The sequence below is a fragment of the Homarus americanus genome, unplaced genomic scaffold, assembly GCF_018991925.1.
Source record: "Homarus americanus isolate GMGI-L3 unplaced genomic scaffold, GMGI_Hamer_2.0 scaffold11022, whole genome shotgun sequence".
Taxonomy (NCBI): domain Eukaryota; kingdom Metazoa; phylum Arthropoda; class Malacostraca; order Decapoda; family Nephropidae; genus Homarus; species Homarus americanus.
This window is the reverse complement of record NW_024737068.1, coordinates 18,352,875-18,377,552: the sequence shown is the minus strand read 5'-3', so window position 1 is coordinate 18,377,552 and position 24,678 is coordinate 18,352,875. Positions and strand designations below refer to the sequence as shown.

The window sequence follows — 24,678 nt, the reverse complement described above, 5'->3', positions numbered from 1 at the left end:
GTTGTAGTGGCTCTTGAATAATTCATTGCATGAATCTAAAAAACGTCATAATCTTCCCCATGGATCGTACAAAGGATCCTTCCTTGGTCTAAGTAAAGAGTTATCGTTGACTTGAAAGAATCTGCTGATGAGAAGTTATTCATTGAGTGACGTTGCGTCAGAGAAAAATAGGACAAAAGTCTCTCGGTAAGTACAGCACAGTACTCCAGGAGTCTTTCACATTATTCACAACAATTAGGCTCATGCATTAACTTAGGCCTTAATATTTTCTAATATTATCACCAGTAACAGGTTTTCATAGAGAAAAACGACTTATCTTGTGTACTGCAATCCACGCATTTTTCTCATGGAGAACTTCGGTAGCATGCTTATTTGGTTCACAGGCAATTTTATCCATAATGTCATTATGTCTTTGTATAAATTAGATATTTGACCCACAGAATACGTCTTCTGGGCATATACCTGCGCCCAGGTGATCGTCACACATGTCAAGTTATTTCACTCTCTGTCTCATTTTCCTCATTCAATCCATCACTTTCTTCATCACTAGATATTTCAAAGTCATCATCACTTATGTCTGAATTAATGGTGTTTTCTGTATTATCCTTATTTCGATGGATATCAGTGGTTAGCGATGATAAGAAAATTCTGGGGCACAATTTGTATCCGAATTGTCTATGCGTGATTCGATTTGTACCCCTAAAAATATAGCTAAATCTGGCATATTTTTGTCCTATCTGCTTATTTATTGATTAGTTTAAGCGAGTGTAATAAAATTCACGCCTCCAAGTGTGACATATGCAGGCGGGCCGTTTGAAATAAAGAGTTGCCAATAATGATGCTCATCCTTCAGCAGCATGAAAAGCATCTCTTACAGGTACACTCCACACTTCGTGGTTTAAACAGCCATTTTCTCAGTCGTCCGGGAGCTAGGTGAACATGTTTGGGAGGCAGTTCCTGAACATGTTTATCTAGCTCCCGAACTTGCTCACCTAGCTCCCGGACGACTGAGAAAACGGCTGAAAGAAAGGGAAACATCGTTCTGTCTGCAACACTCCATTTTCTTACAGTACTGTATCCACCTTGCTTTTTTCTATTACATTCATAACACACAGCTATTATTTATCTATTTCTCTGGATGCAGTTATTTTATTTATCCAAAAAATTTTCACTTCTACTTTTCCCTAATTTGTTTCTCTTTTTAAAATTGCAGTCTTCAAAGGATTTAATATCATCAGAACAACAGAAGATTGAAGTCACACATGTTGGTTTGGAAAAAGAAGAAAGTCTGAGCCTAGGTGGTCTAAGTATTGGAAAACGTGATGTGGAGGAGACAAGCAGTACCTGGAGTGGCTCACTTTTAGGGAACTTAGTGAGTGAATCACAATATTTCAGTGTTAATCTGTTTTGTCTAAAAAATCTTAAGTTCTTTTCACACACATTTTGTACTGATATGTTTTTGATTTTTACATTTATTGCCAAGGCATTAAATAAAATTGATTTAACAACTTAAGGCTGATGATGATGATGAGGAGGAAGGACCTCCAAGAGCTCCTTCGGGTGGTAGACGACGCTTGAGGCACCAAGAGGTACGAAGGCAAATTCAAAAGGAAGATGATGACCCTCCATTCCCTCCTTCACCTGTTGGAAGTCAATCATCCTCAGTTGATGCAGTTTACCCTACAGGCAGGACTTCTCATCCTTTCAGGGTTGTTGAACACGATTCTCTTAGTGTTTACAGCTCAGTCTCACTAGGAAAGGTTAGTGTACATGAAAACGAAGGTGAGGCAACTGACGCCATTTGTTGTTACACAAAATTTTGAAAATCTCAAATAAAATGTGATTACTATTTTATATTTGTGAATGTATAGTAAAACCTCGGTAAAGCGAAGGCGTGTCCGGAATATGAGGTCCACCTTAGAGCAAATTTTTCCAAAAAGACCGTCATTTAAAAAAAAAACGAGTACAACACCAATGTATCCAGTTTTATGAAAGAAATATATGTTTTTTAATAAAAATTAATTTTAAAAAGTAATGTACATAAAGTACTGTACACTTACTTAGGCTTAACCTTCTCACCACCCTTATTGATACCAAACTCTTTCTTAGTGGCCATGGCTATTGTTTAATTTTTCAATAATAATGCAAAAAATATGAATGCTACTTGAGCCTACGGTGAATGGACTAAATGTTTAAAAATTATAAATAATGATATAAAAAATGCCCAAAATACAGTACAGGGTTTTGGAATAATGCGATTCTTCAATTAATACCAAAAGCTAATTTACGCGCACGTATTTTTTAAACGCGGCCAAGACAGTTTAAATTTGCCTCGTGTATTCGCCTGGTCGCCTGGCAGTGGAGTCGCGTGTGTTGCCTGGTGAGGTGCTAGTAAGTTTTTACTATAAAGTTGCAGTCATATCAACATCAACGATTTTAATATTATTATTAATATTATTAATTATTATAATAATGTAACAAGAATGATTATTACTTCTAATGATGATGATAATGAAGTATTCTGTACAACAACTGTGACGACGTCCAGCAAGCTTCCCGCGCATCGCTTTCTCAGTTCACACCAGCACTACTTTTTCTCTGTGCTCTCATTTGCATTGTGTGTTTATCACGTACCTTTTTAGTGTTAAATGCTGTTTTTTCCATTGAGCATGTCTGGAAAACGTCCATCTGCCTTCTCTGGGGTGCCTAGAGCTAAAAAGGCACAAAAACAATCACAATGGACGCAAAATTAAATGCGATCACCCGCCTTCAGAGAGGAGAGCGTGTGTCGGAGGTTGGCCGCGTGCTTGGTTTAAGTGAGAGCACTGTTCGTACCCTGTGTGGTATATGATGGTTCCCCTAACCTGTACCATTTACATGTATTCCTATGGGAAAATTATGTTTAATTTACGCGTTTTTGAATTAAGCGGTGGCTTTCAAGAACATAACCCCCGTGTAAAACGAGAGGTGGGTGTACTGTATTTTACGGCAGGGAGTATTTTCATTATGTAGCCATAGTTACTTAAAATAATATATACAGTACCAGGAAATGTTAGGAATAAATAAAATTAATACTAACAAAAAATATTTTATTGAAAATCAGTAAATAAAAGCCAAATGAAAGTTCAACAGTCACCATTTGCATACACTCCCTATTTCACCATAGTAACGAACACAGCTGGCACGCCAATTCCCTAGCAACGCCCTCCTCTACACTCTGCAATATCTTCCCCTCCCTCGCTCAGCCAGCTAACTTGTGTGCAAAGAAATGTATATTCCCTTTGTGTTTCTCCAATTGTTGTATTCTCAAAGTATATGTAGACTGTCGGTTTATTGTTCACATCTGTCAACTTCATAACTTATGTCAATTATTTCCGTTAGCATGAACGAACAGTTATTTTAGATTGTCATTCGATATGTGTTCTGTCATTTGGTTATGAAATTTGTCAAATAGTTATGTAACAATGTCTCAACGGATATGTGAAAAGGTGTAGTTTTATTATTATTATTATTATTATTATTATTATTATTATTATTATTATTATATATATATACAGGTATTTTTATTTATTTATTTATTTATTTTTTAATTTGTATTTTTCCCCATTCAGGTGGGCAAGATATTAGCTGGAATGGAAGCCCTAACCATACGTGAGGGTCAGTTAAGTCAAGATACTAGTTCTCCAGCTGAGAATAAATCTATTGAATCTTCTCAGTCAGACCCTTCAAAAGATGTAATATCATCTGGCAACATAATTCATACAGGTGAGTGTTTTAAGGAATACCTAAGAGTCTTATTTAAGGTAAAGTTTATAATGTCATTGATCCTAGGACTAACATAATTGATACAGGAAAATCTTGTTGATATTACATCATTGGTGAATTTCAGCAGATTATAGGAGTTAACCCTAGAAGTTAAAATATGATGTGAAATAAACTAAATACTGTGCTGTGTTGTACTGTACTGTGTTGTACTGTACTGTTTAATTTATTCTATACCTGTTAGGTTGTTTGCGATCAGTTAATCACATATGGTATGACAGTGTCGTTCAGTATTTGGGTTTCTGTGCAGTAACTTTAGTTTCATTTGATTGGCTATTTTTCAGATTACCTGTATTGACAAATATTGTTCATAGGAAAATAAAATTAAAATTCATACTTTTGGCTGTAATAATTTTCATGGTTCCAGAAGTATGCCCTGTAAATAAAAAGAACTTTTATCCATCAGCTTCAGGATTATAATACAGCTGAAAATTGAACAGATGTATACCGGTATATAGAGCCTGTCAGACTAAAGCTTGATTTGTGTGATCACTAGAGCAACTGTGTGACTGAATGTAGTGCATTTGTCAGTTTGTAATGTACCTGTATGTCCATATATATCTGCTGTTTTTTGTCAATAGCATTTACAGTCTTTCTACACAAAGTGTTCACAGGTCAGATTAAACACTTATTACTCAAATTTACACAAAGTGTCTTGCTTTATTATCTTAATTTTCACATAGGTGGAAAGAATTTTGATACTGAGAAATAAAAAGACAATTAAAAAATAAGTACTATAATTAATGTTTCCTTTAAATAATGTGATCTGATTATTAATTCCCTTTGAATTGACACATAAACAGAATGACTGAGCAGTATTACATGGTAGACCAATTTTAATGATGGTGAGCTGTGGTTTATGAAACAAATGATGCCTTTATTTTGGACATGTACTATGAATGTTTGACTGAAAAGGAGATTCAGTTCCATAGGGATTGATTGATTAATTAATTGATTGATTGTGGTAATTACATACCTGGTGATGCAACAGCTTAGGTCATATGATGCCAAATTAAAATAAAGGCTTAAAAGACTAAAATCAAATAAAGCAAGGTAAAAAACATAGTACAGGTGCTCCTCTACTTAAGAATGTTCAACTTACAAACTTTCAGAGATGCAAACATCATCACTGAGGGGGGTTACCTGCCAGAACAGGTGTTTAATGTGGATGAGACTGGATTATTTTGAAGAAATTTCCAGATAGAACAAACATTACCTAAGAGGAGAAGACTGAGCCACGTTTTAAGGCTGTATTAAAGGGTATAGCTGTGCTAAAATCCACAATCTTTTCATTTTTTACAATATGTTTGGTATCTATAAGAGTAAAGTTGGACTTACAAACAAGCCTTAGGAACGTAACTCGTTCATAAGTAGAAGAGCACCTGTAACAAATAACATAGAACTTTTGTAAAAAAAAAATTTAAATGTTAATAGATAAAACTCAAAGCTTGTGTACAAGGCCGGCTTCCTCCACAAAGGAGAGGACGTCCCCTTCCACATTACCCACTCCCCCCCCCCTCAAGCACCAAAGAGAGACAACTGTAAGATTTGTCTTCCTCCGGCACCGGAGAGGTGCTTACTAGCCCAGCACCTGGAGAGGTGCTTACTACGAATATCTCTTAAGACTGGGGCACTGTACCAGGAGGTGTCAACGGGACCAGGCAGTTATCACAATGGGGAGGGGGCACCCTCTCCATTAAAAAATCATGAGTCAGCCGTGTTTTGCCAATACGGAGGAGGGCCAAAGCAGGCTCCCGGCGGCACAATAATCCTTGATATCCCCAGGCACCATCCTTCTTGAGCAAATATTTATGTATTGGGTTAAATTTCATATGGGAAAGATGAGGATATCTAGAAATTCATGTGCACCCTTTGAAAGACTTTCTTTTTAAGGAAATTTAGGCTTTCAACCTCATATATTGTTATCATGCACATTTGTGTAACCCCTCATAAGCAGTCTGTATCTCTTCAGAACCCCCAAAAGGCAAAGATAATGCCCCTGAAATACAGCAAAATAAAGTGGGTCCCATAGGCATGACTGCCCGTTAGGGATAGGATGGATACATCACGCTGTATACTAAGCCTTTGGTGCACAAGGAGGCAGCATAGCTGGGTGAACTGGAAGCCCTGGATTGAACCACCGACCCATGGAACAGGATGCGAGTGCTGTGTCCAGAGCCGTCCTTCGGGTAGGGCAACCGGTGCGACTGCCCCTGGTCCCTCGCTAGTGGGGGCCCCGTGGCCCTCACCTCACCCAACACCAGAATTAGTAACCGCGTTAAGCTGACCTCACATTACCACCCAGATTCAGGAGACCACCTGAAGGATTAGCGACCAGCACAGTTAGGCAATGCATCTACTGACTTGAGGTCAAAGGTAAGATTAAAACACCCCAACTTACCACCCAGACTGAGAACAATGTCATTCTTTACTGTGCTCTCTGTCGAAGAGGAGTGAGGACGTTGACAGTGGTCGCCTGACAGTGTTGCCGAAACTGTGAATCTCCGGTTGTCCGTGATTTGTCTTTTGTGAAATTGTTGATATACATTATTTTACTATCGTACTCAGCCCTCGTTTTTTATTATACCATGGCCAGCAGGGAGAGAGACAGACACAGAAAATACATCTCGGGTGCAGAGAAAAGGCAGAAAAAAAAGGGAGAGAGAAGAAATCGCAATGTCAATGAAAGGTTCCCTAGAAAAATATGTGCTTTCAAAAACGCCAGAAAGTAGTGCAAAAAAGGACCTGAGCAACTGTGATGGTGATAGTGTGGGTCAAATTCAAGCTGAGGAAGAAGAGAGTACTGAAAAAAATGCTAAGGCTTTTAAAATGGACAGTTCTACCTTTGCTAACGGGCATGTTGATGAAGATCTATGTGATCCACCAACTGGCCACATTTACTGGACACTACGACAATTGATATTTTGGGAGAAAAGGGACCTGTTGAGGTATCTGGTGAAAATTATGTGTTTCCAAAAAAATGGTAAAAACCGACACTTTTCAGACGACTTTTACCTGCGAAGATTGCCAAATGGGGAATTATAAGAAAGATGTGACATAATACTTGGCATTGTAATAGTATGAATGGGGGATTAACAATATGCATATTACAGTATGTATGTATGTATGTATGTAACTATAAAATTTAAAATAAATTTAAACCTTCTCTTTTAGCTAATGTAGATCTGTCATCCTTTTCAAGTATGAGTGCACTACATGAATGAGGCCAACACAGGAAAATCTTGAATGAGACTCAATCAAAACAAGGTTACATAACTTGGCCAAAATATATAATATGGAACATAATCATAAAACTGGGAAATAAAAAGTTCATATGGATACTAGAGTACAAAATAAACAAGATCACCAGTGGTGGTCAACAAGCGTCCCAGGTTAGACACCTGAATATTCAAGTGTTATTTCCTATTATTATGTACAGTAGCTAAAAAAAAGTATCTGTGTATACTCTGTGTGAAACAATATGAGACCACGGACGATAGATATTGGGATATGCGTGTTGGCTCCTTATACAGGTTGTACCTCTCTAGTCCGGCAACCTCGGGACCTGACCGGTGCTAGACCATGGATATTTCCAGACCATGTAAATTCACCCTTTTCCTGGATAGATAGTGACTTGTGCTTATGCTTGGAAGCACTAGCACCACTTTCACTGCTTCCTGGTCTCTTTGAAGACATATTGAAGGGTCAAATTTTGTGAGTTTTTAATTCAACGTTTTTTATTTAGACACAAAAAAAACCTACACAATTTAAAATTTCGACGGATTTGAGCGGCCCACCAACATTCAAACGTGCACAATCGTGTAAACAGCGTCATTTCTCTTATGTACAAAAGATTCATTATTGTTTATTACTGAATGTCTTTTTGATTGAATTAATGTTTGTGTGTGCAAAATGAGCAATACAATTCATTAATAATACGTAGAATATTATAACACACGAGGAGCCGAGACGTCATTGTTTTCATTAATGTTTACAAAACCAGTGACTGATTGGTTCTACATATAAAACTGAAGAAAATAAGACCCTGGTTGTAGCTGTAGTAAAATTAATGTAAAAAAATTTACCGCATATGGTTGTTTTAAGTAATGTTATTTAATGTTAATAAATGGAACAATAAAAGTAGCTAACCATTAATGGTAAAGAAAAAAGTGAGATCGCGTATGTAAGTGCGCACGTGTGAAAACATATCGTCATTACTCTACATAAGAATATGAAAGCAACATTTATTTACTGTTCATATATATTTTAATTAATGTTTCTGAATTTAAAACAAAAATTCCACCCACCAGTGGTGGTAAAGTTGAAAACATAAGGACAGCCAATGTTGTTGTGTGTGTTTTTACTCAGATGACGAAGCTGCCAAGTCATCAGGTTCAACTCTAGCAGAAGCTTTAGAACATAAAAACTTTTTCTGTGTTGTTTTGAGTTTTTATTTAACTTTATCTGTGTTATTTTTGTTGGTTTATTAGGACGTTGCTTTATTACAGGTAGTAATTCGCCAAAAAAGTAGGGTAAATAAGGCAAAATTTAGCCAAACATCGAAAGTACCGCGTAGCTGCTATTGGGCAAACTAAAATTGTTCCGGACCACGGGAGTTTCCGGACCACAGAATGCCGGACTAGAGAGGTACAACCTGTACTATATGAGTGTAATCACTTGACCGATTATTTTATTCTTTTCTGCCAACGCACCTCGTGTTGGATACTGAATGGCGGTGGGTGAAGACACGCTTACCAACCCTCCCGAGACTTCACAAGTTGTACGTATAATTTCGGAAGCCATCGGACCCACTCTGTTAGATACTTTCTTTAGCTACTGTACATTTTAATACAATATTTATAGATACCTATGTCAACCTTTAACTTCCTGATACCTTTATATAAGACCAAAATTATTATCTAACCAATGAATTTCTTGGAATCCTGTGTTCTTCATCAAAAGTTTGATCTAATTTAAAGGCTGATGGTCTTATCAAATCACACACCACTCTGTATGGTTATTATTTATCAATGGTCTACTGTACATTTTTTATTTTACTGGCATTTAATTCCCTAGCCAAAGAAACTGTATGGAAATAAATGAATTATTACTAGGAACTTCATGTATAAAATCATTTGAAACATTAACAGTAATTTAAAGCAATCTTTGACCTAAATCCAAGTACAGTCTCTCCTCGACTTATGACGGGGTTCCAGACTGACGACCAGGTCGTAAGTCGAATTGGTCGTAAGTCGAAAATGTGAAAATAATATATAGAAATTCTAAAATGAAATACGGTACAGTAAAAATGATCAATAATGAAAAATGATTAAAGTGTTATTGTGCACTTACCTTTAATGTAGTCAGCTGAATGCACATGGGGGCCTCAATAATTTTTTAATTAAACATAGAGACTACTGTATATTAATTGGATGAAGCAGAGGAGGAGACAGGGCTGGGTGGGTCATCAATTTCACTCTCTTCATACAAGCTAACTTACTTGCTTGTTGAAGGTATTGGATCATCTTTAGGGAGTGAAGAGGCAGCACTGGTGGGGCGTGAGGAGACAGCAGTGGGGGACTTCTTAAAATATATGTCCAATTTAGACTGCACAGTTTGCCTTTTCTTTTCATTGTAAATCTCCCTGTAGCAAGCAAGTGCATCTTGGATCTGTCTGTCAACTTTTGCAAAATGCTGAACATTTTGATCCATTTCTGCTAACATTTGCATCCCCTTATTAATAATAGCAAATGCCTCCGCCTTGTCCTTCAAATTTTTTTATATCGTCGAGTGAGAGAAGCCAAGGTTGCATGAAATGGTTGCTACCATTTTTTCATGTTCATGTTGCATTATTATTTTCATTTTCATCTCAAAAGTAATTGACTGTTTCCTTTTCTTATCAGCACCACAAGAACTCTCACCTTTACGCTTGCCAGCCATTTTAAAGGGAATTACAAACTAAAATTTTGTCAGTACACAGCGCGATCACTAACAACAACGACGTACAAACACCAACTGAGCGGGCTACGATGTGGATGCTGTACACCACGAGGTGGCCCAGCCCACGCTGTCGTACGGGGCGGAAACGTTTCGGTACTAGAAAATACGTAATTTGAAAACTATTTTATACGAGTACGGTGGACGTATGTCTGGGTTGTTGTAAGCCGAGTAGGTCATAAGTCGAGGAGTACCTGTACCTGTATTATGGAAGCCTGTACAAAAAAAAGTCATCTCAAGAAGATTCAAATATGATGCACAGGTACCAATGCCCTCAAGGTGTTTTGTCACATCTTATATTATCCAACTATCATATACAGTATTTGCGGAATGATAATGAAATCTTGCTATCAACTTGTTTTTAAGCATTCTTTACCAGCATCCCACTTGTATCCTTGTAAGGAGGATCCATTGAAAAGGACAGACTTTGGGGAGCTGATATTTGTGTCAGCTTATAAATTTAAACTGGAGTGATATCTTTTCAAAGCATGAAGAGACTGTCATCCCTGTTACATCATGCATAGTATTAAATTTATAGTTATTTAGGCAGCTGTTAAGGGTGTCTCAAACTTTGCTAAAAATACAATAGAAGATAAACCACTTCAATGAAGGTGGTTTTGAGGACTTTCAGGAATTCCTTGAAGACAGTTTGTTCTAATACAATATCAGTTGGGCAGCTAAACCATCATCTTGAGTTCTTTACTGTAATAAAGGAAAGGATTTATGAAATTGTCAAGTAAATCAATATTACAGATATCTGTAACTGTCCGTTATTTTCCCAGCAGGTGAGATTGCTGGAATGACAATGTCCCCAGAGCCTGACCTGGTGGCTAGCACAAAAAGCAGTTCAGGGAGTGACAAGTCAAATAGCCTGCCCCGGACAGCGCAAGAACCTTCAGCTCCCGGCCTACCATCAATAGATATCTCCTCTCAACCACCACAGTTATCTGTTTGTGAAGCCTTCCCTGTCAATCATCTGCCTCAGTCAGAAACTCACAAGGATGACCAGCCTCCTGAACCCCCCCCAACGGTACCCTCAACAGCATCAACACCATCCCCTGCTTCTAATGCCCTTCCTTCTGATATAAATTGTCAGACTAGTGCTGGTAATAGTTCACCAAGTGTGGGTCATATTCAGACTATAGCTCCTCGAACTGTTCCCTTTGCTGTCTATGTCCCACCTGTTGTTGCTCAGGCTCCGCCCCAGGTCCCACCGGGTCCACCTACGACTAGTTCAGCATGTATAGTTCCAGTAGCTCCACCTAGAAGAAGACGAAGGAATAGACTGAATACTGATGATGTAAGTGTATCTTCTTTATACAGTATTACTGTAATACAGTATATGGTTCAGGCATGCATGCATCTCATAGTGACACATACAGTATTGCAATTCTCATGGAATTCCATAATAAAAGATGATAATAAACAGATATATAAGTTCTGTCATGAGTAAAATGAATTGCCAGAAGCCTACCAGGATATCTGTCTAACAGGATTAAATTTTAATTGTCATATTGTACCCTAGGAGAGTGGCGATGTTTTGTATGATGGTGATGGAATTGGTCACTATGGTTTTATAGGTTGTGAAACAGTGTAAGAAGAAGTAAGTGTAGCTATTGTATAGTTGAACACCACTATATTCTAGTGTGTAGATATGTAGTGTGCTTTATATATGGAAAAAGAAGTACATACATTACTATATTTGTTTTTTATTTTAGAAGTACTGTACTTGGTAGTTTACTCCCAATGCTCTTGCCGCTATCACTTCAGAATAAATTTTGAGCCGTTGTCTATATTTGTAGTAAAAAAATTGAGGTGTCAAAATGTCATTAACTTGTACTACAGGCTACTAATCTAAAAAAAAATTCTCACCATGCATTGAATTTATACATAAAATTATGTCGAATGTTAGAATTTTTGTTGTAGTACTTAAAAAAGATTGTGACTTGTGCACAGTCATAAAACTAGAGTCTCTTGGATTACTTTTACTTAGACACAGCTTATTTACACTTTCAGGCAAAGTCTTTGTTTACCCTATTTAATCATCTTTTATATGACAGATTGTATAAAATAAATTTAAAAGAATAAAGACTATTTTAATACAGTACTGTATATGTAAGCTGGCACATGATCAAAAATGATATAGATAGCAGTTTCTTTGTCAATAGTGCCAAACAATTACAAGAGTACATTAGAATAATTAGGTACAGTAGAACGTCGATATAACACGAGATAGGTTCCAAGAGAGGTCGCTTTAAACCGAATTCGCACTAAATTGAAGTGTTGTTTCAATGGAATAATTTAGTTTGGTTCTTGAGGGAAATACACAATACTAAAGAGACTGAGAGTCTACCTAGATGCACTTACAGCCCATCTCCTAGAATAAACAAAACATTGTTTTTTGCAGTATTATGTTAAAACAAACACTCGTAAGTCAACACAGCTAAAATTAAGGGATGTGAAATGGTTTGTTTGACAGTTGATGTCAAGGTCTAGTACTTATTTATTTATCTCTCCTTAAGAGTGACTTTAAGTTTTTCTCTTATAAAATGTCACTGAACTGACATGGGAGAATATAATTAACATTGTTGGAATTCTTTATAAGATAGTGATTAATTTGAATATAAGCATGGTATAGCTCACATTAGACATAAACAATTTTAGTTCTAATTTAAGAATTTTATTACAAAGAGCAAAAATTTTTATCTCGTGCAAAATATATGACGTTTATATTCAAATTATTCGCAGTCTTGCAAGGATTCCAGCAATACAAATTATATTCTCTTAACTTTAGTTTGTGACATTTTATAAGATAAAAACTATAAGCCTAAAACACCAAACCCTGGCTGGAAAGATGGGGGGAGGGGGGGAAGTGACAGTGGCATGTTTGACAGTTGGTGCGAAAGGTAATGATATGCGTTCAATGCATTTACAGGGCTGTACAGTACATAAATTAGGAGTTGTTTATTATTTTAACAACAGATGGGATGGTGCTATTCTTATTTCTATTAGTGTGGGCTCTTATGGGCTGAATTTTGTTGTAGTAGCCGATTGCGTGAGGTGGGCGGGGGACTGCTGGTAGCAGGAGGTGGCGATGACGAGGACGGTGCAGTAGTCCACTGCCAAACCTTGCTAGTGCTTAGTGGTGGAGGTCAATGAGGAATGGTATTTCCAGGGTGGAGAGAGCGTTGTTGTAGCCGGAGTAGTCTGCGCCGAGCATGATTCTGCAGGCCCTTTTCTGTACCTTCTCTAGCTGACGTTGTTGGGTGGAGTTGAGAGAAGACGACCAGGCTGGTGACGCATACGTTAATTTGGGGAGAATAAAGGCATTGTAGATAGTCCTCAGCTCTGACGTGGGTGCCCCAAGTGACCTGAGTCGTCGTAGCATGTAGAGTCGGTACGAGGCTGCCTTGATTGTGTTGTTTACATGGGCCTTCCAGTCTAGTTCGTGGTCTATGATAACACCCAGAAGTTTGGCAGACTGCACTAATGAGAGGATGGACTGCTGGAGCTTGCACTAGAGTGGTGGCGGTATCGATGTGCATGACTATGGTTTTGGTGTGGTTGATGGTGACCGTGTTCTCCGTAGTCCATGCCTGTAGCCTGTCCAAGGTGCCTTATAGCGATGAGTAGTCTGGTGAGGTGTTGTCCACTGTAACCCCCACAGTGCAGTCATTCACGTACTTCCATCTGTGAGGAGTGTCAGACAGAGAGTCGTTGATCAGGATTAGGAAGTACAGTGGTCCCATCTTGGTCCCCTGGGGAACACCACAGGTGAGGTATTGGAATGTGGAGACAGAACCCTGGTACCTGATTGCCTGATGACGCTCACTCAAGAAATCGGTGAGCCACGAGACCAGGTAGTACATTATTTTGAGGACACGTACTGTACAGTATTGTCCTTAGGACAGTGCAGCGTGTCCAGAGAAACACTAGGTGCAAAATTTTAAATATGTTGCGCCAGATTGACTCGCGCAAAATAGGAAAGATTCGCTTTAAATTAAAACATTGTCCTTAATTGTGGGTGGCGCTTTAAATCAATAATCTTAAATTGAATTGCTTTAAATCAACGTTCTACTGTACTGTACTGTAAATTCACTGTTCACCATTACCTCGTCATCACGGTTGTACTAGTCAGCTACAAGTTCACACAAGCGAATGTCAACAGTACTGTACTTATTTTACCTTTCTAAAATTAATAGGCTTTCATCCTAGATACTGCAACTTTATCCAGTCTCAAATATTATGTCTTGCTGTGCTTTATGCATAAACAGGGATGTATACGGTGCTACTGTACTATATTGGGATAGTTGTGAAAAGGCACTAGAAAATTGGATAAAGGATGAAAGGATGTACTTTAAGTGAGGGGGATGGACATCCAGAAGGCAGCTGAGTGTGTGTGTGAGTGAGAATAAGAAGAGAACGTGGTGTTCAATAATTTTTGGGGACGGACATGCTGCTGGTGGGTGTAGCTGGCTTGTGTGATATTACAGATTTGACAACTTATTGTAAAAGGGGAATTCCTTAGCAAGACACATCTTTACAGTAGTAAGAATGAGTGAATGACAACAAATGAAGGTAAAATGTATGTGTGTACTGTACTTTATCTTGTTTCTGGCCACCCAGCAATAAGCAAGAAAGGGCTTGGAAGAGTAAAAAAATGTAAAGATTGAAAAGAAGATTTTAGAAAATATTGGCCCAAATATTTTCAAATAGATGCTATACTGTAGTCTCAAATACTCAAGAAACAGTTCTCTCCTGCACTAAAAACCATTGATTTTCCTAAATAGGAGGCCAAAGAAGAAGGAGCACCTAAGCCCTGTGCATTGCATATTCAAACTGCCTTTAGTGACCTGTTACTTTTTGACTGTAGATAACACCATGTTTCAGCAGGCTTCCAGATATTAGTGAAAAAAATATTTCATTTTATCAATCCATATTTGAAGGCATTATTTTTCATAATTTCATTATTGTTGTTTGTTAACTCATTATGAAAATGGGTGAAATCCTGTGTCTGCTATTCTTATTCATTATATAATGATAACATTCATTGAGTTAAAGTTTCATGTTAACCTTTCCAGGATTTTCTTCTAAGGAGTATCGTGTTTTGTTACAGGACACTGCAAGTTTAGCGAGCGTGTCTTCATTACCTTCCCCTGCCCTCACTCTCTCATCTGTTGATGCCATTAGTATTGGTCAGTCTTTAGATATACGTCAGGCCGTCCGTGGAGACTATCTTGTTAAGCCGCAGGTGAGTTTTGTACTTTTGTCTTATACTGCATGTACTTTCTTTATTGTGACATGAAATTGTTCTTTCTAGGCATTTCTTCTGAGTAAGACCAAAATGAATTATTCATAATGATTTCAGTAACAAGCAGAAAATTAAGTTGATGCAGTATACAGTGATATCTCCATTAGCTGGAACAATTGGTGCAAAGCACTTCCTGGAACGAGAGATTTCTGGGTAATGAGACGACTCTCTCAAAGCTGGAAAAAAATCCCTCATCCCTGGAATTTTCTGGTTAATGGGAAAATTTTCTCTTAAGTTCCAAAAATTGTGCATTGCATTATCTCTCGAACCCGGAAAGAAATTCTCATCTCCAAAATTTTTCCGGGTATCGGAATTTACCAGAATGATGCATTGTTTCATCTATTAAAGCTGGAAAAAATTCCCCTTCCCCGGAATTTTCCGGGTACTGTACCAGAAAAATTATTGCAGAATTTACGGAAAATGTCTCTGATTTACATCTCTCAAACCCAGAATAAAAATCCATCATCACCGGAATTTTCCTGGTACCGGGAAAATTTTCTCTTAATTTCCCAGAAAATGTGCCCCTTGGAAAATCGTTCCAAAAGCCGTAATTTTCTTGAACATTTTTACTTTGGGAACGGTTTTCCGAGAAAATTTCAATGCTGGCTATCAGAGAATTCCGGTTAAAAGAGATTCTGGCTAATGGAGATATTACTTGTACACAAGCTTTGAATTTTTTCTGTTAACATTTAAATGATTTTATGAAAGTTCTATTTTCTATTTTATTTATTATTATATAAATACTTTTTTACCTTGCATTATTTGTTTTTAGCCTTCTAAGCTTTTAGTTTAATTCAGCAACATATGACCTAAGCTGTTGCATCGCCAGGGATGTAATTACCACAATCAATCAATCATCATTCTGAATCGTGTCAAATTATTTTGTTTAAGGATCTTTTATTGAAACATTCTTGTGGAGAATTTATTCAGATTATGGTACCAAATTCATATTACACAATTAAAATAGATGCTGTGAATAAATTTTATTCCGTACTGTATTGTACACTTTTTTCTAGTCGTAAATATTTTCGCTAATGCCCATAGTCTAACTGTAATGGGAGAGTGTTTGTCCTTGCAAGATAAGGTGACAAGATATGTAGTTTATAGTCGAGATGAGATGCATAGTTTAGACTCTCTTAGACTCTCAGAAAACTTTCCCCAGCACCCAGAAACTTTCTGGAGATGTGGGATAAAGTCTTTCCATGTGAGATGCGTTGTTTAGACCAGTGGTTCCCAAACACGGGGTCACATAGAGGTCATGGGGTTGATGGGAACTCATAGAGCTCATAGTCCAGGTGTCAAGGACTGAAGGACGTGGCTGACAGGTGCTGTCTCATTAAATATGGGCCATAAAATGGTCAAGGGGATAATGAAGTTACTTTCCTTTTCTCAAGTTAGGTCAATCCAGGGAAGGTGAATGCTGATGACATGTTACGCAACAGAAAATCTGCACTCCTACCTCTGAACCGTTCTCAGCTCAATTCACTTTGTACTTCCCATGGATGCAGACAAAAAATGGCAGCAAATTTCAATGATAAATTCCCTGAGTGTGCTTACTGAGTCTTTGGATTTTGTTCAGTTTCTGTTCAAGACAGATATAAAACTGTGTGGCTCTTTTGTCCTTGAAATAGCAGAATTACAGGCTGACAATGAGGCAAGGGTGAATATATACACACACACACACAGTAGATCCTTGCCATTCGCGGTAAGCAGATGGTGGCTATGGTGGCTAGCTTGCAAGCCTTTTCCCACAGCACAACGAATCACCCCACGCAGCATCTTGTGTTGCACACTCCAAACTTTAGTGTTTCTGTGTGATGTGGCCCCTAAAAGACTGCCTAGTGTCAGTGCTAGTGATGCTAGTGGAGTGAAATGTAAAAGGCAGAAGTCAGTGATGACCCTGACAAAGAAAGTTTTATTATTAGATAAGTTAAATGAGGGGGGCGAGTGCTGCCACGACTGGTCAGTTGTTTGGTATAGGTATACAGTAGTGCACTAAGTATAAGTTGCTATGAGTGGTTTTGCCAATTCGCGCCATTTCTTGGAACCTATCCCTCGCGAATGGCAAGGGTTTACTGTATCACTAAACCGAAAATTTACTATCGTTAAATGAGAAAGGGTGTTAAAAATTTTAAATCGCTATACCTAAAAATTGCTAGGTGAACGATTATTAATTGAAGAATACCTGTACTGCAATTTAAAGGTTTAACATAAGTACAAGCATCCGCTGAGTTACGGAAATTTGCTCTTATGGAATTTTGAGATTATGACCCAAAAATTGCGATACAAAAAAAATTGGCGATGTTTAATACATTTTTTTAGCAAAATTTAAAAATTTATTTCGTGTGAGTGCATCTGTGGTAGGAAAAAGGCGCCAGTGGCCTCACTACAACTATAACATTTTTGGTCTGTTTGAATATCCAGCATAAGTCCAGCTTTCCCTAAATGTTTTGGAGTTTATTATTGGTTTTATACAATACAATCTTGTTCATGATGAGTGGAAAGAGGCCATCTTGTGCAAGTGCTAGCAGTAGTGCTAAGAGAGCATGAAAAGTTTGAGCAGGGGGAGAAGTTGAGTTACATTGCCAAAACTCTGAGCCTTCTTACCTCCACTGTTGGAACAATTCGTGAAAACAAAGAGAAAATAAAGGCTACAGTAGTGCTCAAGTTGCCACTCCACTGTCAGCCTGTACTCTTTATATTCATCATAGTGATGTAATGATAAAAATGGAATGGTTATTCAGTGTATGGATTGAGGACCAGACCAAGCAAACTGTGCCCTATTAACACAATGGCTATTCAGTAGAAGGCTAAGAGTCTGTATGCAAATTTAAGCTAGGAAAAAGGCGGTAGCTGTGATGAAAAACTGTTCAAGGCCAGCAAAGGGTGGTTTGAGCATTTCAAGAAATGTTCAAACCTACACAACATTAAGATGTCAGTCACACTAGAATAACCCATTATAGTACATACAGTGGGGTATGCTATAACGAACGGATCCTACTACGAATATTCCTATAAAGAACGGTTTTACCTATAAAATTGAGAATGCTATAACGAACGAAACTCCTACAACGAACATTATTTAAAAAAAAAACATTTTTTTTTTTTTTTACTAATTTATTGTTTTTTATTACAAGTATTAATGATGTTCTTTATTTCAGGGGTTTAGATGCATATTTATGCACTTTTTTACAATTTTTACAATTTTATATTATATTTTTCAGTGTTAAGTGGTTGTATTTGGGGGCCTGGAACGAATTAATCCTATAACGAACGAATGCTATAACGAACAAGGTTCTAGAACCAATTAGATTCGTTATAGCATACCCCACTGTACTTCTTTCCTCACACAGCCAAACTATGGAATGCTGTGCCTTCTTCTGTGTTTCCATATTCTTACAATCTGTCTCGCTTCAAAAAGCTGGTTTTACAGCATCTTCATGACGTAGATTAATATACAGTAAGTCCTCGTTTAATGTTGCCCTCGATAACGTTGTTTTGTTATAACATCACTATTCTTTAGATACCCATGATTCGTATAAAATCCCGCCGATTCCGTATAACGTTGTCATAGACTTTTTTGTACGGCGCATCACCCTCTTTTATCTTGGTGCCCTACGCTCTCACCCGCAGAGTGCCACTGCGTCCCCAAGCGTCGCCAGTCTTTGCTAAGCTACCACAGCATTCGTTCGTATTAAAGTGTTTTTGCTCTTAATTCTGTACTCTAACCCAGTGATTCTCAAACTGGGGTCCGCGGACCCCCAGGGGTAGGCAAAAAGTTTTTGAGAAATAGTGCATTTAACGTTTGTGGGAGATTTGGCGATTCCAATTCGCGGGATATTTTGGATTTGGGTTGAAATGAACAAATGCTTTGGACTGTGATTTATCCTTTGATTATTGACAATATTTGTATGTGTCATGGTATATAAGGGATCCTTGGTTGAAAAAAGTTTAAGAACCCCTGCTCTAACTATTCGAAATGGCTTCCAAGTGCCCATCAAGTGCTACTGATGTTAGTGTTGTGAAGAAGAAATGTAAGACCATTAGCCTTGCTACGAAAATGGAGGTTTTAAACAGGGAGGAGGAGCCACCCGCCGGGTCTCAGTGACTCTCCACCCTCCTCCTCCTCCTCTCCTGCCCTCCTCCTCCGCTCCACTACCCACTGTAATATTGGAGGACACATTAGCGTTGCTATTCGAGGATTTACTGTATTTACATGTACAGTACTTCTACTGAATTTAGAACTTCTTGATCTTGTGGAAGTCTTCGTAACACGGAATGCACAAGGCAACTCCATACTCCTTGCATCAAGTTGCCAGATCTTTGTGCCTTGGTTCATGGTAGCTGGCAAGGTGGTGAGGGGAGGGAGGACTAGTCTGGGTTCTGTTTCCCCCCATCATTGTCTTCATCACCCATTACTATATTAATTCTACTCAATTCAAGCAACTCTTGATGAACAGCACTACTGTCATGCAAATGCCTTCGCTTGCACTTGGGTGTGGAGGAGTAAGGTGGGTCATAATAGAGGTCTAAGGATGTGTATCCCTCACAATGTTTGGCTGGTAACTGACCATGAGGCACGAGTCTTGAGAAGTTGAGACAAATACAAGCGAGTTGAGTTGCCAATTACACAAATATCCCACACAAAGTATTTCCTCTCGCCTGGACATTCAAAATATGCCATGAAAATTAACAAAGTTCAGGAAGTCACTTGGGTTTAAGGCCTACTATTTACACAGGATATTTAGACAACTTATGGCTGCAATTGATAGTGAGGATCAGCAATCAGTCTGAGATTTTTGGAGGAAATTTAACATCATGAATGCTATAAACAACATTGCTGACTCCTGGGATGAGTGAAAAATACAACTATGAATGGTGTGTGGGAGAACATCTGTCGAGAATGCATCGATGATTTTCAAGGTTTCCCCCGCTTCAGACCTTGGATGATATACAGCAGGAAATTGTAACTCTGGCAAATGATGCAGGGTTCAAGGAAGTAGACCAATGATGATCTAATATTAATGGAAGAAGAATGAGCTGCTGCTTAAGAGCAGGAGGACCCCTGTACAGAAGTTGCAGCTACATCCCATGAAATGACAACAAAGGTTTTGTACAAAAGCTTAGTCAACTGCAAGATGTGATGAAAATTGCTGAGACACACAGTCTAGACCATGCAGCCTCAAGTTTACAAAATGGAGAATGCCATGAGGGGATACAAGCAGCTGAACACTGAAAAAATGCACCGTCAACAACAGGCAACTTTGGACAAGTTCTTTGTCCTAAAACCTCAATCACCAGCCAAAGAAGATGATGATGATCCACAGAGAGAAGCAGGAGTCAGCAGTGACCCACCGTCTCCTTCCTAGTAACTCCAATTGTATAACCTCACTCAACTCAGCACCCAATATCATTTCTGGTAAGTAAAACTCGAGTGTTTTGTTAATTTATTATCACATTGCATCATGGATGACTCATTGTACAGTCAGTCCTTTACTTATGACGGGGTTAGGGACCTACGACCAGGTCGTAAGTTGAATTGATCCTAAGTCGAAAATGTGATAATAATACATAGAAAATCTAAAATAGGTGTCTCTTTTCTTATCAACACCACAAGAACTCTCACTTTTACGCTTGCCAGCCATTTTAAAGGGAATTATAAACGAAAATTTTGTCAGTACACTGCGCGATCACTAAAATCAGGACTCGGAAATACGTAATTTGAAAAATATTTTATATGACTGCTGCGGTCGTATGTCCGGGTGGTCGTAAGTCAAGTAGGTGTGCTTGTGCCACGTTTTTGGGCCTCAAAAAATATCCATAGAATGCACCTCAAATTTTATAATGGAAGTACAGTGGTCCCTCGGTTAACGAACACAATTCGTTCCAGAAGGTCGTTTGTTAACCGAATCCATTGTTTCAATGGGATTGGGTAATTGGTTCCAGTTCACCGAAAAATACATACAAAGTAAAAAAAAAATGCAGTAAAGTACACTTACTTTGAGGTGTGTATGTAGAAGGCTCCTGGCTGATGATGATGATGGGAATTAGAAGTGAGGGTGGAGGAGAAGGGAGAAGAGAAGGAAGTGGGGATGGAAGAGAAATCACCCCAGGCTTGATGCCGTCATTTCACCAATGAAATTTTAAGTTCACTAGGTGTAATTCAAGATTATTTTCTTTAAATCAACACTGCACTATATATTGTCAATATGTTAAATAAATTTCAGAATGACCAATAATTGTACTGTAAAAAAGTAAAATTACTCTGTGTTCAAGAGACCCCCTAGCAAGATGTTTCCTCCACTGAACAGACACAAACTGCCACCTTGGTGGGTGAGTGAAGTGGCTGACTGGCGCACCAAAAATCTATTTCCCTGTACTGCAATTATGTTAAATAAGTGTTAAAACGACTAATAATTTTTATATAAAACTTGGAAAAATATTGAATAACACAACCTTCTTGATATTGACTCCAATGGAAACGAATATAAGCCCTAGAACAGATTACTGTATTGGTAGACTAATCTTCCAGCTGGTGAGCAAGCCAAAACATGCTGACATGTTTTCGTAAGAATTTCGTTAACCGAATTTTTGTTCGTTAACTGAATTGAAGATGCTTATGGAAGGTAATTCGTTAACCAAGGCGTTTGTTAACCGAGGGACCACTGTAGTAGTATATGGGAAAAATTTTTTGTGTTATGGAAAGATTTTCAGAAATGGAACCCTTCTGTATCCCGGGGGATACCTGTACTGTACCTGCCTACAAATTTTTTTGATCAGTACAGGTATCCCTCATTAAAGAATCATTCATTTAGCGATATTTTGGTATAGCATTATAAAATGTTTAACACCCTTTCTTGTTTAATGATGGTCAATTTTTGGTTTAGCGATATTTGACTTACTGGAAAAATTTAGGAGGGAAGTTGGAAAAACTGGGGATTCTGTGCTCCAAGTGCACATCATTATAATACAGGTACTCTAATGTGGCTTAAAAATAAAGAAAATATTATATGAAACGATAAAATAAGAAAGTGAAGAGCATGGGTGTGTATGTGTGGGAAGTAAACGTATTTATTGAGGCAGTGAGCTGTAACTACAGCCAGCCACACACTCCCTCCCACCCTATATGATGTTGCAGCATACACGCAGCAGCCACACATATCTTTTGAGTCAACTTTGTGACTGTCCGGCTGAACTGTGTAATGTGTATACAATAACAGTAAATATGAGGAATAAACGATAATAATAATAAATAAATAAAATAATAATAAATAAAATAAAAGAAAAGAAAAGAAAAATATGGGATTGCTATTTGGCAATTGTTTCATGGGACTCAAGAGAGAGAACATGTGAGAGCTCTCCCTCATTGTGCCCCCTCCCTTTTATGCTCCCCACTTCTGCATATGTAATAAATGTTTATTCCCTTTATGCTTTTGACCTTATAAAAAAAATAATGTTACACATTTTATGTGAATGACTGTGTACATATAACAGAGTAGAACAAATCTAAGAAAATTGCTTATACCCGTATCTACCCGAAATTGAGTTGAACAAAAACATAGCTTACCTTTCAGCCTCACCTGCTCTTGTGTGCTACTAGATGGTGAGTCAGCGACTCAGCTACACAATTACATACCATATCCACGGATACAATTCCTCATTATCTATTGTTTAGGATATTATTCCTTGTTATCCCTTGTTTAGCGATACTCTGTAATTTCACTTATGGGTTTTCAGGAATGCATCTTGATCGTTAAATAAGGGATACTTGTATATCACTTTATTGTTCATTTTAAGAAATTATCCATCCATTTATTTAGGATTCAGAAAATGCCAAAGCAGTGGGTCCAAGTGCTGAGGAAATTGCTAGGTTAGAAGCTGAAGACACCACAAGCCAAGCTTCAACTCCTGAAGTATCCCGTGCCCCAAGTCGTCTAGCAAACTCCAGCCACCAGCCACCATCAGCAGGGGGAACTCCCAGCACACCCGGCACACCTGGGTCCATTCCATCAGATACTCCAACATCAGGTGAGAGAGACTTATAAAGTCAACCAACATTGATTCCTCTAAAACATAAGCACCAGCTAATTTTATTAGCCGCACACTTGTTGTTTCTTTCCACATTAACTTTCTAGAAGTATCATTATATGTGTATACAGTATATCTATTTAACTAACCTTATTGCCATTCTGTCCATATGCTATGTACAGCCAATGCAAAGAGTATCGATACACCAGGCATCCGAAAGAATACGAAACATCGGTTGAAGACGTAAAATGTATACCTGTGGTTATCGGCATGTACAGTCCCCTTCACTAGTGCGTTTACAGGGTACGTCATAAAAACATTCCACAGATCATTATCTTTGAGATATTTGTTTTAATATTGTTTTAATTTTATTTCATAATATGTAAACAACCACAGGGCTGCCACACTGCACAAACTCTGACAACCCAGTGTAAATGAACAATTGAAGGGGACTACACTATTAGTAGGCCTGCTCCAAATGTATGGCAGTACAGTGAACCCTCGAAGATCTGGATGAAAAAGGGTGGGGGGGAGGGGGGGACCACCATTCCCAAAAAAGCCGAGTGTCTAAATCTACCAGCGAATGTATTAAATGCATAAAAGACAATAAATAATGACATAAAAAAAAACACCCAAAATGCAGTACTGTATTTTACAGCATACTGTATAAGTCACCCCCCATTTTAGCAAGGAGTAATTAGGGCAAAGCTTTTGTATTTTCCTTTTGTAGCCATAGTTTGTCTTAAAATAATATACAGTATAGAGTCCCAGGAAATGTGAACAATAAATAAATATAATACCAATAAATAAGTTAAAAAAATAAATATATACTGTACAGCATACCCTTAAGATTCTCGGGGGTTGGTTCTCAAAAGTACGAGAGAGAGAGAGAGAGAGAGAGAGAGAGAGAGAGAGAGAGAGAGTATGGTAACTCATGTTTCAAACCCCCATTTCCTCCCTTTTACTTTGAAATAATGAAGTTCTACTGTATGTTTATTTAAAGATATATGACTAGCTGGTGCATATGATATAAAGTTCGCACATGTCTCACATTATCACATAACAGCAGCTTGTTATTTAGGGTATACCTTAGCATTATCATGGTACGGTGTTACATTGATATCAATATTAGTGGTATAAACATGTTACAATGGTGTTAACTTATAGGTGTTGCAGATGTGTGTCTTTTTAGTAAGTACTGTATTATAGAAAACAGATCCAGTGCATCATGTATATCATGAAGCATCTGTGTTATGCATTATTCTGGTTGTATCTTGCAGTGCATAGCCAGAGCCAGAAAGACACACAGTGTTAGTTACAATGATGGCTGATAATAAATTATTAATGCTTATTAGTCATGTCTTTGAAAGCAATATAGTACAGTAAATGCAAACTGACTTTGCAAATTTGTGCTAATTGGTATCCCACCATGGCCGAATTTCTGAAAGGCATTGATTTTGCAGAATAAGCATCAAAAGGTAGGAAAATTTGCTAAAAAACAAAATCTAATTGTACATATA

The 24,678-nt window shown here is 37.9% G+C and overlaps 1 protein-coding gene across 5 annotated transcripts in view; it reads left to right on the top strand.

Annotated features, from left to right (window-relative positions):
* The window catches only part of LOC121873040 (WD repeat-containing protein 44-like), a 79,155-nt gene that overhangs the window by 17,245 nt on the left and 37,232 nt on the right, over positions 1-24,678 (top strand). For 4 of the 5 annotated variants that reach the window (XM_042376352.1, XM_042376350.1, XM_042376351.1 and 1 more), the window contains exons 4-9: positions 1,214-1,372; positions 1,515-1,760; positions 3,612-3,765; positions 10,602-11,119; positions 14,936-15,070; positions 22,951-23,158. In XM_042376352.1, coding sequence (XP_042232286.1) covers positions 1,214-1,372; positions 1,515-1,760; positions 3,612-3,765; positions 10,602-11,119; positions 14,936-15,070; positions 22,951-23,158 — 1,420 coding nt within the window. The remainder of the gene's footprint in view (positions 1-1,213; positions 1,373-1,514; positions 1,761-3,611; positions 3,766-10,601; positions 11,120-14,935; positions 15,071-22,950; positions 23,159-24,678) is intronic. The other variant, XM_042376349.1, reaches the window with a different exon arrangement.